This window comes from Gadus morhua, chromosome 3 (assembly GCF_902167405.1).
Source record: "Gadus morhua chromosome 3, gadMor3.0, whole genome shotgun sequence".
Lineage (NCBI taxonomy): Eukaryota > Metazoa > Chordata > Actinopteri > Gadiformes > Gadidae > Gadus > Gadus morhua.
Genome location: NC_044050.1, coordinates 27623452 through 27640558, shown reverse-complemented (window position 1 = coordinate 27640558; position 17107 = coordinate 27623452). Strand labels below are relative to the sequence as shown.

At 47.6% G+C, this 17107-nt stretch overlaps 2 protein-coding genes across 3 annotated transcripts in view; both read right to left on the bottom strand.

The window, feature by feature from the left end:
* LOC115540515 (von Willebrand factor A domain-containing protein 7) overlaps window positions 1-17107 on the bottom strand; it is a 126980-nt gene that overhangs the window by 62878 nt on the left and 46995 nt on the right. The gene's annotated exons all lie outside the window — the stretch shown is intronic.
* On the bottom strand, window positions 780-15379 carry LOC115540562 (von Willebrand factor A domain-containing protein 7-like). Its single transcript, XM_030351975.1, has 18 exons — window positions 15281-15379; window positions 13414-13629; window positions 12769-12905; window positions 11300-11438; window positions 11041-11134; window positions 10494-10622; window positions 10002-10188; window positions 9683-9852; window positions 8821-8933; window positions 6237-6353; window positions 5731-5901; window positions 5243-5372; window positions 4525-4677; window positions 3381-3473; window positions 2719-2990; window positions 2227-2360; window positions 1902-2061; window positions 780-1545 (listed from the first exon to the last, which is right to left on the bottom strand). Exons 2-18 carry the CDS (start codon window positions 13606-13608, stop codon window positions 1135-1137), a joined length of 2805 nt encoding a protein of 934 aa, XP_030207835.1. The 5' UTR covers window positions 13609-13629; window positions 15281-15379; the 3' UTR covers window positions 780-1134.

Here is a 17107-nt window from a genome sequence, read left to right as displayed (position 1 = left end):
AAAAATTGCAATGCCTTGATTTTATTGAAGTTAGTACAGTACTAACTTCAATAAAATCAAGGCATTGCAATTTTTGCAAATCGCTATACGTGGGTCTTTCTTAGGAACATTGAACAACTTCCACACTGCAGACATATTGGCGTTTATCCAGACAAGCGTGTGCTGGCCGTGCTTTTTGTTTGCGTCATCACAAATTTCTGTTTCGGCCGTGTTGTTTCGGTGATAAAAGTATTTTGGCCGAAAACCGAAAATGCGCTTTTGGGCCATTTTCGGCCGGAAATTTTTGGTGGCCGAAAATTCGGTGCATCCCTTAAGACAACTGCTCTACCTCCTGAGCTTAGCCGACCCTTCCTTAGCTGAGCTGACCCTAACTCGACACGGACAGGGTGCATCGCAACGGAAAGATATACATTTGCCTGTGAGACACATATCAGCATGCCAGGTGTGTCCTAGGAGTTAAAAGCGATCCTGACTCGGCGACCTGCAGTGCATTGCGGGTTTCCCGTACAGATTCGGCCTCACTCAACACCTACAAATGGTGCACAGTAGAATAAAACCCTTTGTTTGCCACATCTGCCAGAAGAGTTACTTCCGGAGGGAAGACTTTGAATCCCATGAACGAGTCCACACCGGAACCGCACGGGTGCTCCCATGCGACCTCTGTGCAAAAGATTCAACCGGAGAGTGGAACTGAACTGAAATCCGGTGCAGCAGTTTATCAGTTGCATGATGTATCATGTGATACAAGAGACAAAGAGTTTAAAAACGATTTCACAAAGTTGTTTATAACATTTACATTTAATTTGATTTGATCCTCTCATTTGGTGCGTAAAAGGTGCGTTCTTGCAAAAGGTATTACATCGAAGCAAAATATAGGTCATAATTGTAGAATTCAGCAAATATCAGCACGGCTGTCATTCGGTCGTTGGTACGAGGCCGTAGTTCGAGTTCCGAACATAATCACATCATAATCATTGAACTGTTGCCAAGCAACACATAAACACACTAGCTTGCTACGTTGTATAGGTCTAAAAGTCCCAGTGCTGTTATACTCAATATCAGCACTCATGGAAAGCCTCTTGTCCAATCAAATTACATGGTCAGAACTGTTGCATAATGTAAAATATATTTTTTCTAACTCCTGGCCATCCAAGCGGCCAGCAACAGACACAACACCCACAGCGGGCGGGCCGGGCCGAGGGGGGGAGGGCCCCCTGATGGGACGGTGGGAGTAGGGCCCACTGGCGGGGCGATGGAGTGGAAACATGTTCCCACGTTGCCCACTTTATCGACGGCCACGATTTCGACGATCTGCGAGCAGCAGGAGGCGTTGTAGGAGGCCTCGATGTCGAGGTTGGTCAAAGCGTCGTGGGAGAGGACTCCATTCCCCTGCCGCAGAGTGATGCGGTCGATGCCCGTGCCGTTACCGTCGGTGACGTTGGCGGAGAGATTCCAGCGGAAAGACGCGCACAGAGACACGTTCGTGGGACAGTCATCCGCCGCGACTCGGTCTACTTTACACGTTGGTCGGACAAAGTCTGTAATCTGGAAAGGACATGAAGCAGTCTTAGCACGTAGAGTTATTCTATTTAAATCATTAAGGACTACATTTAGACCAGTACGGAAGAGGATTAGGGCTACATGGGATCATTTTGGGGGAATTCTGACTTTAATAAATGAATAAAGAGCTCTGACTTTGAGTTAGAATTCTGACTTTAAACTCAGACTTTTGACTTTAAACTTTGGATTCTGACTTTAAACTCAGAACTCCAAAAAAATTCCCATGAGGCCCTAATCCTCTTCCATAGACCAGAGATTACCAACATTATTTAGTTTGGAGCTAACAAAAATTGTAAATTTCTAGAGTTCCTTCAAGTACACCTATGGAAGGGAGTGGTTACCTTGGAGACAACAGAGAGCCTTAAGACAGCGTAGTTGGAATCAGCTGCGGCAGAGGTCTTGGCCATTATTGTTAGTGTGACGTCGGTGCCTGATGGTGTGTCTTTAGGTGGTGTGATGGTCAGAGTACCATTAGCGTAGTGCCCGGTCGTCAATGGAACACTGGCGTGAAATAAGGAAGCGTGTTTGAATCTTAAATTTAGGTTATGGTCTCTAAATGTAGGATGAACCCCAATAGCTTTAGCCAAAGTACAAACCCAGTGAATGTTGCTGGTTGTGAAATCATGAATTCAACATTTAGTTTGGAACATTTGTTTTATACCCTACTTCATGGGGAATGTCATAGGGAATTCTCTGTCATTCCTGGCGTTGATGGAGCATGGCCCGCCAGAGCCCTCCGTCATCACGTTGAAGGGAATGCTCAGCATTTGTCCCGGCTCCACGCTGCCGTCCGCCACTGCCTGAGGAAACACATGCACTTCATTCACTTCATGCATTGTCTTTGTGTATGGTCATCAGATTTAGTTGCTGTATATACTACAATTAGTTTACGATTCATAGTCATTTTAGAAAACAAAGTGCCAAGAACTAACAGTCGTTAGGTTAACCCATTCCCCGTATACAACAAAGATAGCTAGGATAAGATGCTACACAATGCTAAGTTCTATTAAAGTGCAAGGACGTATAATATACAATAAGTGCGTCAGAGGTGTGGGGGGGACGGGGGGGGGGGGCAAAGACACTTTTATCCAAAGCGACATGCAGGGAATTCAAATCCATCGGCCGTTTATCGTCGTCGGTGTGTTAAATGAGGCTGACCGTGACGATGACTTTAGAGACGCTCATCTGGGTGGTGGACTGGCGCTGGAACTGACTGCCGGACACCAGGTCCGTCCCCGTCAGGATCACCACAAACCCCCCCTGTGGAACCGCGTCCACCGTGACCAGGATGTCCCCGTTGCCCAAGTCCGTCGTCGAGCCTTTGCTCACAGGCCCAGCCCGGGACACCGGAATGAGGCCCACCTCGCCCACCGTGACCGACGCAGGCCCCTTCCGGCCCATCACCGACAGCAACAACATGGCCGGCCGGCCTGAGTTCAAACAGCAGGGCTGGTTTTATCATTTTTCCATGTCTTTCCATGTATCCGTTGTACCTGTATCACTATACGGCAATGATTGCGCATACAGTATAATACTGCAGTTAACACCAATACATTTACATTACATTTAGGGCATTTAGCAGACGTTCTTATCCAAAGCGACTAACAATGCACACATTCACACACCGATGGCGGAGTCAACACCACAAACAGCCAGCTTGTCAGCAGCAGTTAGGGTGAGGTGCCTTGCTCAGGCACACCTCGACACTCAGCTAGAAAAGATGTTCATAGAACTAAGCCGGGGATCGAACTAGCAACCTTCGGTTTCAAGTCAGCCCGCTCTACCTCCTGAACTACTGCTGCCGCTAATACAATATTTACCTGCTTGTGGACGCCCGGTGATGGGTGCATAACCGGGGTGGGGTCCCTTGAAAGCGTGCACATAGTCATAGATGAAGGTGATGGTATTCTGGCCTAGAGGTTTGAACACACACAACCTAACACAGTTACATATTACACCTATGTTCTGGTACCATGGACGCTGAATGGAATAACATATTATTTAAAATGTACCTAGAACACAGCCCTAACAGCCAAATATGTAAGGGAGTATTATCTTGCCCCCTCTTGGGGGCTAGGGTCAGGGGGGTGTCATAAATACATGGCCGGTTAAGCCCTTTGAGACTGTCCCTGTGATTAAGTGCTATACATTAAAATGTAATTGAATTATGTTCAATGTCTATGTTCCCCGGGTCCTATTTTCCCCGGGTCCTATGTTCCCCTCTTTGTATGAGACTGGGGAACATAGGACCCTTTTTTTTAAAAAAAAGGGTCCTATGTTTCCCCGCTTTTCCCAAAAAGGGTTCTATGTTCCCCGGTCTGTTACTTTTTCCACCATTACTGCCAAATTCCGGCCGAGATAACTACCATTGCATGTCTTTACCTTATGTGGAAGAAGGAGAGACGTCGGAGAACCTGACGCAGTCTATTCATACGCCGGTAAACAAACCCAGAGAAGCCCAATCCCTACGAGAGCTCCCCGCGCTACGGCCAACCGGAGGCGCACAGAGCTTTTGGCCGTGATATTATTAAACAATTATATTATATTATTTACTATTATATAAAGAGCTCCGGGAGTCGCAAACGGCAACAATCACTTTATCCTCCATGCTGCAGTTCACCCCGGACTGCACTGCACGGAGTTGGCCGGTTGAACGCTGATTGGCTGTTACGTTACACATGTCACTCAGTGGCCACGCTTTTGAACGCCGATTGGCTGTCATCGCGCGAATGCCGCGTCAAAGTTGAAATATTTTTAAAGATTGATATATTGCGGGGAACATAGGACCCTTTTCCCAGAAAAGGGTCCTATGTTCCCCGCTTTTCCCAAAAAGGGTCCTATGCTCCCCGATATGTATGGCTGCAGGGGAACATAGGACCCTTTTTGGGAAAAACGGGGAACATAGGACCCGGGGAACATAGGGATGACCCCGCCCAGAAGAACCCAAAGTCTCCTCCGTCTGACCTGTGACCTTCAGTGTGTAGGGTTGAGCCGAGGCCATCTGTATCTTCCAAGTTCCGGTCTGCTTATCATCATCCAGACGGATCCTCCACAGGTTCCCAACACTCTGGATCGTCCCCAGGCCACCGCTGAGCTGCGTGTTGCTCTGACTCACACCTGAGGGTTGGTATCAGGTCCAAGGACGTTGGTCAGAAGAAGGAGAAACAACAATATATCTCTGCCGGTACAGTAAGGATGTTCATAGAACCAAGTGCCAAGAACTAACAATCGCTAGGTTAACCCATTCCCCGTACAAAAACAGGTAGCCAGGATAAGATGCTACAAGATGTGAAGTACTATTTTTAAGTGCAAGGACGTACAACATAAAATAAGTGCAGACATTAAGTGCCACGATGTAGTAGGTAAAGTAGTCATTCACAAACACACGCATACGCAAACATACACACACTACCGTATTCTTGTGTCATGCTTTACTCATGTCTGTTCTCCCACAGGAGAACTTTGGCAACTTTGGTGACCTCTAGTGGCCAAAGATATTCAGGACCTCAGTCTGCCATTAGAGGTATGGGCCACATCTGCTGGGTTTGGGTTGGTTGTATTCCCTTTGTTGTCCAACCATAGAGCTGGGGTGTGACAACGTACATGTATATATATATAGAATGTGGTTTACTCAAGTGGTCCTTTAGGGCTTGCTAGTAAATCCCTTGGCATGTTGTAATACCTGCAGGGTTGCTAATGGTGAACGTCATCTGACTCCCAGTTATGTAGAGCGTGATGTTCCTCAAAGACTCGTCCAGCAGGAACGTGAAGGTCTCACTCCCAGAGCTCCTGGACCGCTGAAGAACGGTCACCTGATAGGAAAGGAAATGCAAGTCTGTGACATTTGTATGTTTACACTGACATTGAGGGGATATTGCTGACGCTTTCGCCCAAGCAACTTACAGCTATTCATACACACACCGACGGCTGAGTCAACCACGCAGGGCGACAGCCAGCTCATCTGGAGTAGTTAGGGTGAGGAGCCTTGCTCAGGGCACCTCACATGAATGGGTGAATGTTAGGCAATATGGTAAAGCACTTTGAGTGGCCACTGGTTAAAAAAGCGCTGTATAAATGCGGTCCGTTTACGTTTGAACAAAGTAAAGTGTATGTTTTTCTATCTGTGTCGACTGACAGAGCGTTCTAGCCTCTAAAGCTGTTGGACCTTACCAGGGCTGAGGTGGAGGTGTCCAGGATGATGCCTGTGGCTTCATGCAGTTGTCCCTTTGTGACGTGGATAGCCTGGCCCCCAGAGGCCAAGGCCAGGTCCCTGTAGTCGTTGAAGGACGCCGTGACGGAACGCCGTTTCCTGCCTCCGGGGGTTGTCAATTGGTAAGTCACCTGACACGGATTAACATTTAGGGCATTTAGCAGACGCTCTTATCGAAAGCAACTTAACTTCATTTGTCAGAAGGGAAACAATCTATCGCAGTATGTACAGTAGGGACCCTCTAGGCACTAACAATCGCGCTAGGTTAATTCCTTACATATAACGATGATAGCTAGGATAAGATGCTACACAATGCTAAGTACTATGTTTAAGTGCAAGGACGTACGACATACAATAACTGTGTACTTTAAATGCCAGGGCGTACAACATAAAATAAGTGTGTAAGAGGGTTGTGTGTGTGTGTGGGGGGGGGGGGACGGGGGGGGGGGGGGGGGGGGAGCCTCACCGTAGACTTGGTGCTGCTGGTGAGAGCCGAGATGGTGTCTTTGAGCTCGATGTCTTTGGGGGTGGCGTCGGTGAACACGTAGATGTGTGAGGAGGCCGGAGCGGCCGTCAAGGCCATCTGGAGAGGGAGAGGGAAAGACCGATAATTTATCAGTGTGGGGGGACGTGCGGCGTCTGGCCTGCAGGGGGAGTATGGGCAGGTTGGGAGCGCACCAGATGGCTGGGGGGATTGGGCCTGATTGCGGGCACCTGCTCGCAATCAGGCCAATCAGGGAGTGTGTATTTATGTGCCTGCCTTGTTTGTAGTAGGAACCGGGGGAGCAGAGAGAGAGAGGGAGAGATCCAACGCGATCCCCACCAGAGAACCCCACCAGAGATCGCAGGTCGCAGAGCGCTGAACGCGAGGACTCTCCCGGACGTTGTTGATTTATAGTTTCAGAGCCTCTGTTTTGTTTTGCTGTCGATTGAAATAAACAAGCGAGTGAGGGAAAACGAACTTTGGTCTCCGTGCGCTCTTTGACCTGCTACAGTGGAGCTCAAGGTGGAGCGGGCGCAGACATGGACCAGTCAGCGGAAGCATGCTCGGAAATCTGGCCCAGATGGCGGAACGGCAGGGCCAGCTCCGGCAGACCCAGAGCCAAGTGCTCACAGAGCTGGCCGCGGGCCCGCTGAGCGCGGCGAGGGACCCAGGGGAGCGGGACCCGTGGCCAACATCCATGTCCCAAAGATGGGGGAGGCGGATGATGCGGAGGCCTTCCAGGAGACTTTTCAGGGGGTCGCCGAGGTCTCCGGGTGGCCTCGTCAGGATTGGGCTCACCGTCTCCTGCCGCTCCTGACGGGGGAGGCCCAGCTTGCGGCCCACTGTCTGCCGGCCGGGGCCCAGCGGGACTATGGGACCATCGCCAGGGCCATCCGGGACCGGCTTGGCCTCTACCCGGAAGAACATCGTCGCCGGTTCCGGACGCTGGCGTTCACAGCGGGGGGCCGTCCTTTCGCCTTTCGACTCGGCGGAGGACGTGGTGGAGCAGGTGGCCCTGGAGAGGTTCGTTGAGGGGCTTCAGGCCAGGACCTCCGCCTGGGTCCGGTACCACCGGCCCGAGAGCCTCTCCGCTGCGGTCGACCTGGCGGAGAGCCACCTGCAGCCCCAAACCAACGTCCCAGCGACCACCAACACCGGTCCCGCACACCGGTGCAGCTGCCCTACGGCGGGACAGGCCAAGCCCGGCGCCGAGGGCGAGAGGGAGGGTCCCCGTTCCAGACGGGCGCTCAGACGGCAGGGGAGGGGTGTTGGCGGTGCGGGCGGCCTGGTCACTTCTGGCGGGATTGCCCTCTAATTGAGGTGGGCCAGGTCGTCCGCGTCACTGGTGCCCCATCTCCTCCCCACAGTCCCGGCGAGGCGTACCGTATCCCGGTGAGGATACAGCGGGGTACGTACCAGGCGCTTTTGGACTCGGGCTGCATGCAGACCATGATCCATCAGCACCTGGTGTGGTCCGAGGCATTGGTGGAGGTGTCGAGCGGTGAGGTGTATACACGGGGATGTGCACGAGTATCCTTTGGTCCCTATCGAAATTCGTTATGGGGGGAGAAAATATAGTGTCAAGGCGGCGGTTAGCTCGAGCCTCACGCATCCCCTGATTCTTGGGTTAGATTGGGCAGGGTTTCCACAGGCTGTTAGGGGGACTACGGGGATGCGGACACGACCGGTAGGGACATGTAAGTCGTGTGCTGTGTTCTGCGCCGAGGCGGGAGCGTCCGACGCTGCTCAGGGATCGGGGGAGGCGGGGGGTCCTCAACCCGAGGTCCCAGCACCGAGGTTCCCACCGGTGGACGATTTCCCCCTCGAGCAGTCTCGTGACGCTACCCTAAGCTCAGCCTACGACCAGGTGATGGTTATTGATGGGAGTCGGCTCCGGCCAGACGCAGCGTTGACTTACCCACACTTTATGGTGGTTAGGGATAGGCTTTATCTGGTGGGTCGTGACACCCAGAGTGAGGAGGTTGTCACCCTGTTGCTGGTACCCAGGAGCCGCCGGGAAATGGTTTTCCAGGTGGCGCATTACAACCCAATGGGCCATTTGGGGTACGATAAAACACTTAACCGGATAATGGCCCGGTTCTATTGGCCGGGGATTCGGGCGGAGGTGCGCAGGTGGTGCGCATCCTGCCCCGAGTGCCAGCTGGTGAATCCCCCGGCCGTCCCCAGGGCTCCCTTGCGGCCCCTTCCCCTGGTGGAAGCCCCCTTCGACCGCATTAGCATGGACATTATCGGGCCATTAGAACGTCCCGCACACAGGTATCGATTTGTGTTAGTCCTGATCGACTACGCAACCCGATACCCGGAAGCAATTCCGTTGCGCAGCATCAGGTCGTGGAGCGCTGAACGCGAGGACTCTCCCGGACGTTGTTGATCCATAGTTTCAGAGCCCCTGTTTTCTTTTGCTGTCGATTGAAATAAACGAGCTCCCAGTGAGGGACGACGAACTGTGGTCTCCGCGCACTCTTTGACCTGCTACAATCGGTTTACACGTTAACAATTAAATCGTCCGTGTTTAAAGCGCAGAATAACGGATATGCGGAATAACCTGGAGCCCTGAGAGACACATCTCTGGGGCGTCACCGCCGCCTGTGGCCGTCAGCTTGGAGATCTCATTCTTCATGACTTCGGGGTCTGTGGTCCTTGTCAATGGTCCGAAGTCTGCATACCCACAGAGGTATAAATAGGAAATAATGTTAAGGGAGCATTTTCTTGCCCTCTGGGGGGCTAGGGGTCAGGGGGGGGGGGGGGGTCATACATATATAGCCTGTTAAGCCCTTTGAGACAGTACCTGTGATTAAGGGCTATACTAATAAAATTGTATTTAAGTACATTTGACCAGATATTTTCAAAAGTGCTCCTTTTGTCATCTGATCTTTGAATGCAATTCTCTGAATCAATATGCTTTGTAGATGGCTGGTAGCATTATTTAACGCATGAAACGAAGCAAAGCCTACTGATCAAATAGTAATTTCATGACTAAAAAGGACACTAGTGTAACGCTGCCCCGGCCCCCATGAGTACATTTACATTCAGGGCATTTAGAAGACGCTTTAATCGAAAGCGACTTACAATAAGTACGTTTGTCAGAAGAAGTGAAACAATATATATCGCTGTCGTTACAGTAAGGATGTTCATAGAACCAAGTGCCAAGCCCTAACAATCGCTAGGTTAACCCATTCACTGTATATAACAAAGATAGGTAGGATAAGATGCTCCACAACTAAGTACTATAACTAAGCATGACATACAGTAAGTGCGTACATTAAGCGCCAGGACGTAGAAAATACAATAAGTAAGAGGGGTGGGAGGGGGAGGCTATGTAGTCTAGGTGAACTCTGAACAGGTGAGTCTTGAGTCTTTTGCGGTAGCTGGTGAGTGACTCTGAGTAGGACCCCAAACCAACTCACCGGGGTCGTTAAAGGGGACCAGGATGTACTCCGATGGTTCATCCTGCGTTCCCTTTTTACTGTCAATGATTTTGTAAACCGTCTCCTTGGCCGCCGCAATGTCGTCCGCCATGCTGCCCGTGGTGTCGATGACGAAGCACACCACCGACGAGCGATCGATCCCCATCAACCTGGAGGAAGAGGAGGAAGAGGAGGAAGATGAGGAGGAGTTTGTGATCACAATGAGACAAAGGGGAAACCGAGGGACATCCTGGTCCGATGTCCCACGGCGAGCTTCAAAGCGCAAAGCGCGTCTCCGGCAGGCAGGAAGAGGCGTCACCTCAGGAAGTCGCGGTCGCCAGCCGCTCCTCTGATGTCCTCCAGGAGCTGGAGGCTGGCCCTGGTTGCCGCGGTGACGGCGGCTTCGTGGAGGCCCTCGTTGCCGGGGCGACGCTCGTCCTTGCTGATGCCCCCGCGGGGTTCCACCGCGCTGGTCAGGTCCTTCGCTCCTCCGTGGCTGCATTTACCTGCGGCCATACGTACCGTTCAGGGGTCGTCATACGTTGTTTCTAAATTATTATTTATATTCATATTTTTTTTATTATTTTATTTGTTATATATTTTTATAAATATTTTTATATATTTATGTATTTATTTATTTTATATATTATCATTGCCTCATAAAAATGATGATAATAATACAAAATAGATTAAATGAAAGAGAAATAGATATCAGCGTGGAGAAAGGAATTCATATCAGTGTAAAATAATCAATTGTATGAATCGTAGCTTTTGTCACTTTATTATCGATTTATTATCTTTATGTTGATACCTTTAGGCTTTTTACTGGAGGAAATTCCCATGTAGCCCGATGTGAGCTTATTTTCCTGAAGAATGTTGGCAAGGATAGTGTTGGGACAATTCCCACTGGCACAGTCACTGCATGTGGCGGTGTCCTTAGCTGTAAGCCACAGCAGCAGCAGCATCAAGAGGCATACCAAAAAAGCATATTTAACGTTTAAGTCTTTCATTTTACATGTTGATATTTTGTCAATTTAATTGAGGTTTAGTGTTTTATGTCACATTTTCCCTGGTTTGAATATGCTTGGGCTATCTCTCAAGTAGAATATTCGATTAGCTTTTGGTGACGCACCTTGAGTGTTGTGTTAGAAGTTGGTTTAAAATTCTTGAGTTACATTGTAAAGGCATGTTTGTACCCACAACTGTCATGATGGTGCCCCATCCACCCCATGGCTCAACAATCTATTGTCCCATTTGTTATCGTGAATGGCACCGACTTCCTCTTGCAGAAGCCTATCTTTCATAAACCATGCAGTTGTTTAAAGGGACACAAGGAATTCTCTCATACACACACGTACCTGCTATGTTTTCTATGGGGAGATTTGGTTGGATGAGGTTGGCAAATGGCTCTGTATTTCCCAACTCAACCCAGTTACTGTGGCTGTAAAAGTCCTATTCACCAACACACACACACACACACACACACACACACACACACACACACACACACACACACACACACACACACACACACACACACACACACACACACACACACTTTTTATGTTGATGAAAAAATTATAATGTATTGGTTTCTGTTTCTGGTGTGTTCCTCACCTGTAGTGTGTGGAGAACTCCGCCCAGCATTTTCCTGGAAGTCTGGTGGTTTTGTATGTTGGCCTTGATGCTGACCACACCCTTGGTGATTAGGCCACGCCCTTCCAAGAAGGCCTCAGAGTTAAAGTGGTGAGGAGCGCTGAAATTTATACCGTTTTCTTTTTCAAAGCATTTCATATCTTGTTTTGTGTTCTAGCATTTTTTTGTAATTAGTATACCTTTTTATACATTCCTTTATTAACAAGCCCTCTATTTTACCCAAGTTATTTAACGATATTTTTTAGGACTTGGCAACGATTCAAAGTTTTATTCTCGTTAAACGCATAGTATTGGTGAGTTAATTCGCGATTAATCGCTTAATAGTTATTAAGCGATATATAGTTTTATTGACTTACTCAGTGTGGGTTGAATATGTTATTTAAGGAACACCACAGATTTGGGAATTGTAAACAGGCAGTTAATTAGTACAATTGTAAACCAACAGTTACCACAGTTAAATTCAAATAAGTAGCACCACAGATTTGGGATTTGTGAACAGGCTGTCACTTACTGCAAGTGTAATTGAATAAGTGGAACTAAAAACAAAAATGATTTCTGATATGAATGTAGACATTCTTTAGGAAAAGCCTTGCAAAATCAAAGTGAAAAAAAAAGAGGTTGTGCGTTAATGCGTCAATTTGTATTAATCGCGTTAATATAAGATTGCGTTAATGCGTAATTAACGCCCAGCCCTAATATTTTTATAACTAATGGGGGTAACTAGTTCTGGAGGGACTCTAGTCATACACTGCAGCTAACTGCTGTCCAATCAAACGCTTGTACACTGATTGGCGGTCAATATAAGACAAACACTCACTCTGTGAAGTGAAGTGTACTCAGCTGAATTTCACTCACAATTTCACTGATTATCCTAATTAATTGTTAAGGTTCCCATATCATGCTTTTTTAGGGTTAGTAATTGCATTTGGATCCCATATCATGCTTTTTTTAGGTTTAATAATTGCATTTGGGGGTACTACTAGAATAGGGTTACATTACGTTAGAAATACCCCTTATTATTCTCACGCTGTTCATTTCTGAAAAAGACAATTTCAGCATCTTTCAAAAATGGTCTGATTTGTAACATTACGGCCCCCTTCCCGAGGCGCCCAGATGCTGTGATTGGTCAACTGCTTTGCGCGTGCGTCGGCAAATTCCACCGCACAGTCTGACGTCACAATGTTACGGAAGTACGGTTTGAGCGCAAACAAGCTGTTTCAGGCATTCATTAAGGGGGCGTTCTCGGTGGGCGCGAATACTGCCACTGGCTCAGACTTAGATTTTTCTAGTTTAGCAGACGTAAAACGAGTATATATACGTCATATTACCGTCTAAAGCAAAGGAAAAAGCAGAAAAAGCATGATGTCACACCACAATAAATATGGGTCTATATTCTACTAGAAAGATGTTGTTTTTTTTCACTCACACACCTGGCAACAAAGTCCAGGTCCACCAGCGCGTTCTGGTGTTTGACCTCCTGGAGAGCCGCATTGAACTTGGCGGCTGACACCTCCCCGGTCGCCGTGGGACCCAGACAGGCCCGGAACAGCTCCTCCGCGGAGGGACCCTGGAGGTCAAAGGTTAAAGGTCAGGCCTCCATTGGTACAGTAGACAAGGAGGGAGAGAGGTGTGCCGTGTGTTGTGGGCGGCATGTGGCTCAGGAGGTCGAGCGGGGTTGGCTGGTGACCGGAAGGTTGCTAGTTCGATCCCCGGCTCCTTCTAGCTGAGTGCCGAGGTGTCCCTGAACAAGACACCTCACCCTGACTGCTCCTGACGAGCAGGCTGTCGCCTTGCGTGGCTGACACCGCCGTCGGTGTGTGAATGTGTGCAATGATGGGTGAATGTTAGGCAATGCTGTAAAGCGCTTTGAGCAACTACTGGTAAGAAAAGCGCTGTAGGCCTATAAATGCAGTCCATTTACCGTTTACAATTTGTTGAGGGATAAAACTGATTTCAGAAGCAGTGTACAAGATACCGAGGACTCAGATTAACCTCTGGGCGTACGTGTGTGTCTAGGATTATCGGGGGATTAGTATCGGCGTCGTAGTGACAGTGGGCCGGTGTTTTCCACCTACCGTGGGATTAAACTCATACCCGGAAGAATCGGCCACAGCCTGACAAGTCTCTTTCAGTTTTTGCAAAAGAGCCGTCCTTGTAATGCTGGCATGGGTGGCTGCCCCACTTCCGGTGGGGACAAAGGCCACCGAGCTCTGCAGCAGAGCCAGGGACAGGGCCAGGGCGAGGGCCAGGGCGTGCAGGGCTGAACACATGATCGCTGGAGAGAGGACGGGCTGGAGGGAATTCAACGGTTAGAATAATGTTCAAAGATGGCAGTCAGATCGCAGTGTTAACAAAATTAATTAATTTCATGTTGGTGGTGAAGTTAACTTCTTCTGAAAGTAAGATAAGGATACAACAAATGGTATACAAAAATAATTTCATTTAAAGACTTGACAACTAATGTATAAAATATTTTACTGATTTTTTGTTTGAGCCACAACTGCTCTGTAAATAATCTTTTAATTTTTAATTGTATCAATGAATGCTTATCAACAATTGTCAATCCATACACCCGTTGGCAAAAAAAAACAACAACATACAAAACTGTAAGTAAGTAAAATAATATTACCATATATGTATAGATAATATAGATAATATATATTAGTATGCTACACGTGAACCTCCTAAAATGGCGCAATTTGATTGGTTCACTATCTCGGGATATTGGGCAATATATCCCATGATTGAGATCTCAAACTCTGGATATTGTTTTCATCGCCAAATGTCTGTCTTTCCACGATAATAAACAGGGCCACTTTCACGGAGTGCTCCTCTATAGATTATTTTGCTTATACCACTCTGGCATCGGCATGCATGGCAACCTTCAAAGCGTAGTACTTGAAAGCAGACACATCAGCATTGACCTATTAGGGGGTCTATCTGAAACAGCGCAAGACGCACTCGAATGTATCCATCCAGTGGCTTGAATATCTTTCCCATATCAACCACCTGGAGATTCATCATGCCCTCAATCACGATGAGGTTCAATATGGACCATTCGAGGGATATGCCCCGAGAACACCCACAGCCATTTGCAGGGTGCTTTTATCATGGGTATGAACATTGCTTCAATGCTTGTCATCTAAACCCTGTCACAAAGAAGGCCGATTGGGAAATTCGGAAGCAGTTTCAGCTCAAAGTCTCTGCCCTCAAAATAAATCATGTCTTAAACGGTAGATGCTGTTGAGTTGCACAGTTCTTGTCGACTCTGAAGCTACAGAGCAGGATCAATCCCTGTGATTCTCTCTATGGTGGTCGTACCAAAGCCATTGAAATGTATCACAAGGCCGAGCCTGGTGAGAAAATACGCTACCATGACTTCACCTCACTCTACCCTACAGTACAGGCCCGCTGTCCTTATCATGTACGGAACCCCAAAATCATTTTAAGAAATTTCAAGTCTGTGGAAGAGTATTTTGGTATTGTCAAATGTACCGTGCTGCACCCCAGAGATCTATACCACCCTGTTCTCCCTTACAGATATAATCGGATTTTAACAAATGGTGATACACAGAAGTATAATTCCAAACCGGTGTTCGTTGCAATTAAGAAATATCAAACCATATTTAATGTTTCTTAATAATAATAAAAAATACAGGGATCCAAATCAAGTTCTGGATGAGAGGGTTATTCCCAAAAATGCTAGTTTATTTCACAAGGTCCATAAATGCACTTGTATTTGCTTCTTGGTGTACCGTTAGGCAGTGGTAGCCTACTACTTAATTCTCCTTCACTCCTCTATGCTGAACGTTCTCATGGCCCAAACTTATGGCCCCTCAAATACAACAGCTGACCCCAGCGGGGTCCCACCAAACCAAACCAAAGTCAAAGAACCAGCACTGCTGATCACAAGAAACAACATCAACAAAGGGCAATACTTACTCTGAATTCAGACTGTATTCGAGGATGGGAGACACCTTCGGGAGACACCCTCAGTGTACAGAGTTGGGCTCTTTATGGGTTCACTATCCAATGGCGCTCATCCCTGCCCTCCTGACGCGGGACTCTGTCCAGACGCATCTCTGCCCTCCTGACGCGGGACTCTGTCCAGACGTGTGACAAGCCCTTTGACGCTCCTGACGTCTGGCTGATATCGAGACATGTTTGCTCATTAGTTGGAAAAGAAGAATGAGGGCTCCAGTTTGTCGGGAAACATTGTCATTGAAGGGGTCACTTTACCCTTTTTGTGATCAACATTGCTGGGAAAGAGCTTCCACATTTTTGGTTTACCTCATGCAGGAATTTCGGCATTATTGTCTTTTAGAACACATATTTAGTGGCAGGGAGAACGAAATTAAACAAACAGATTATGAAATCAATGTTCTTTCGCACGGTGTCTGTCATCAATAATTACTATTTCTGGGGGGGAATGAGCTGCCAACGCAGACTTCAAAGTGGTAAAATGTACAAGTTTTAACATGCACACACTCACTCATGTGATGCAGGGCTGGCAACCCACACGAATTGGCCATAAGACACACCCTTTCCATCGGCTTCACATCGGCTTCACACGCCGCATCCCCGATTCTCATGCTGACTTGTTCGTCTGAGAAAGAAAAAAAGAAAAAAATCTGTCATCTGTTATCAACCTGTTCATCTTAGATTGGCAAACACCACCGTGTTCGATTAGTTAAGCTTTCAAGATATCTTTGTTTGGGGAATGGGTTAACCTTTTTGAACCGTTTATTAGTGCTTGGCACTTGGTTCTATGAACATCCTTACTGTACCGTCAGTAATATTTAGTTTGACCTTCTTCTGACAAATGTGCTTATTGTAAGTCGCTTTGGATAAAAGCGTCTGCTAAATGCCCTAAATGTTAATGTAAATGACTGAACAAAGCAGAAAGGTTTCATTTTTAACGTTCTGGGTCTCATTTATAAAACTGTGCGTGGGATCGCTACTAAAAGTGTACGTACGCCATAAAGCCAAGTTTTGCGTGCGCCAAAAAATATTCAGATTTATAAAACCCTGCGTACGCACACCGTACGCAATCTTTGCTTTATAAATCACAGAGTGCCTACAAGTGTGCGCAGCTGAATCAGCTTCACGTTCCGCCCTGTACACGCCCCTTTTTAACCATAAATGGTCAATGCAAATGACCTCATGAATTCGATCTGCATATAAAACAGACTCAGATGCAAGTATTATGTCTTGTCGGAAACAATGGCAGAAGTACCTACTGAGAAAAGCAAAAAAGCGAAATTTCACGGAGGTTGAAGTGGAGACACTTGTGGGTGAGATGGAGGCCCGAAAGGTAGTTTGTTCGGCGGTCACGGGATTGGGATCGCCAACAACAAAAAGCAGAGTGAGTGGCAACATGTTGCTGCAGCAGTGAACTCTGTCAGTAGCACGGAGCGCACAGTCCCAGAATTAAAAAAGAAGTGGTCTGACATAGAGTTACATATTTTTATGTAGCCTAGTGTTATGGTCCCTAAATACCCTCTCCCTCCGAATCCTGCCATTTGCATGGTCCGCCAGAAGTGCCACATAGTGCAGCATTACCACGGCGCAGACCTCTATATTTATAGGGTTACGGTAATAAGACTGACCGAGAACACCTTGGATAATCAGTTTGTAATCACCCACGTAAAATGTTCTTGAACATAACCCCTTTTTAATGCGTGATTTGTCATGAAAAGCATCAAGAGTAACGGACAACGTTTGTGATGAGGAGTGTGGCTTGGTTTTCCCCACTTGGGATTGAATTGA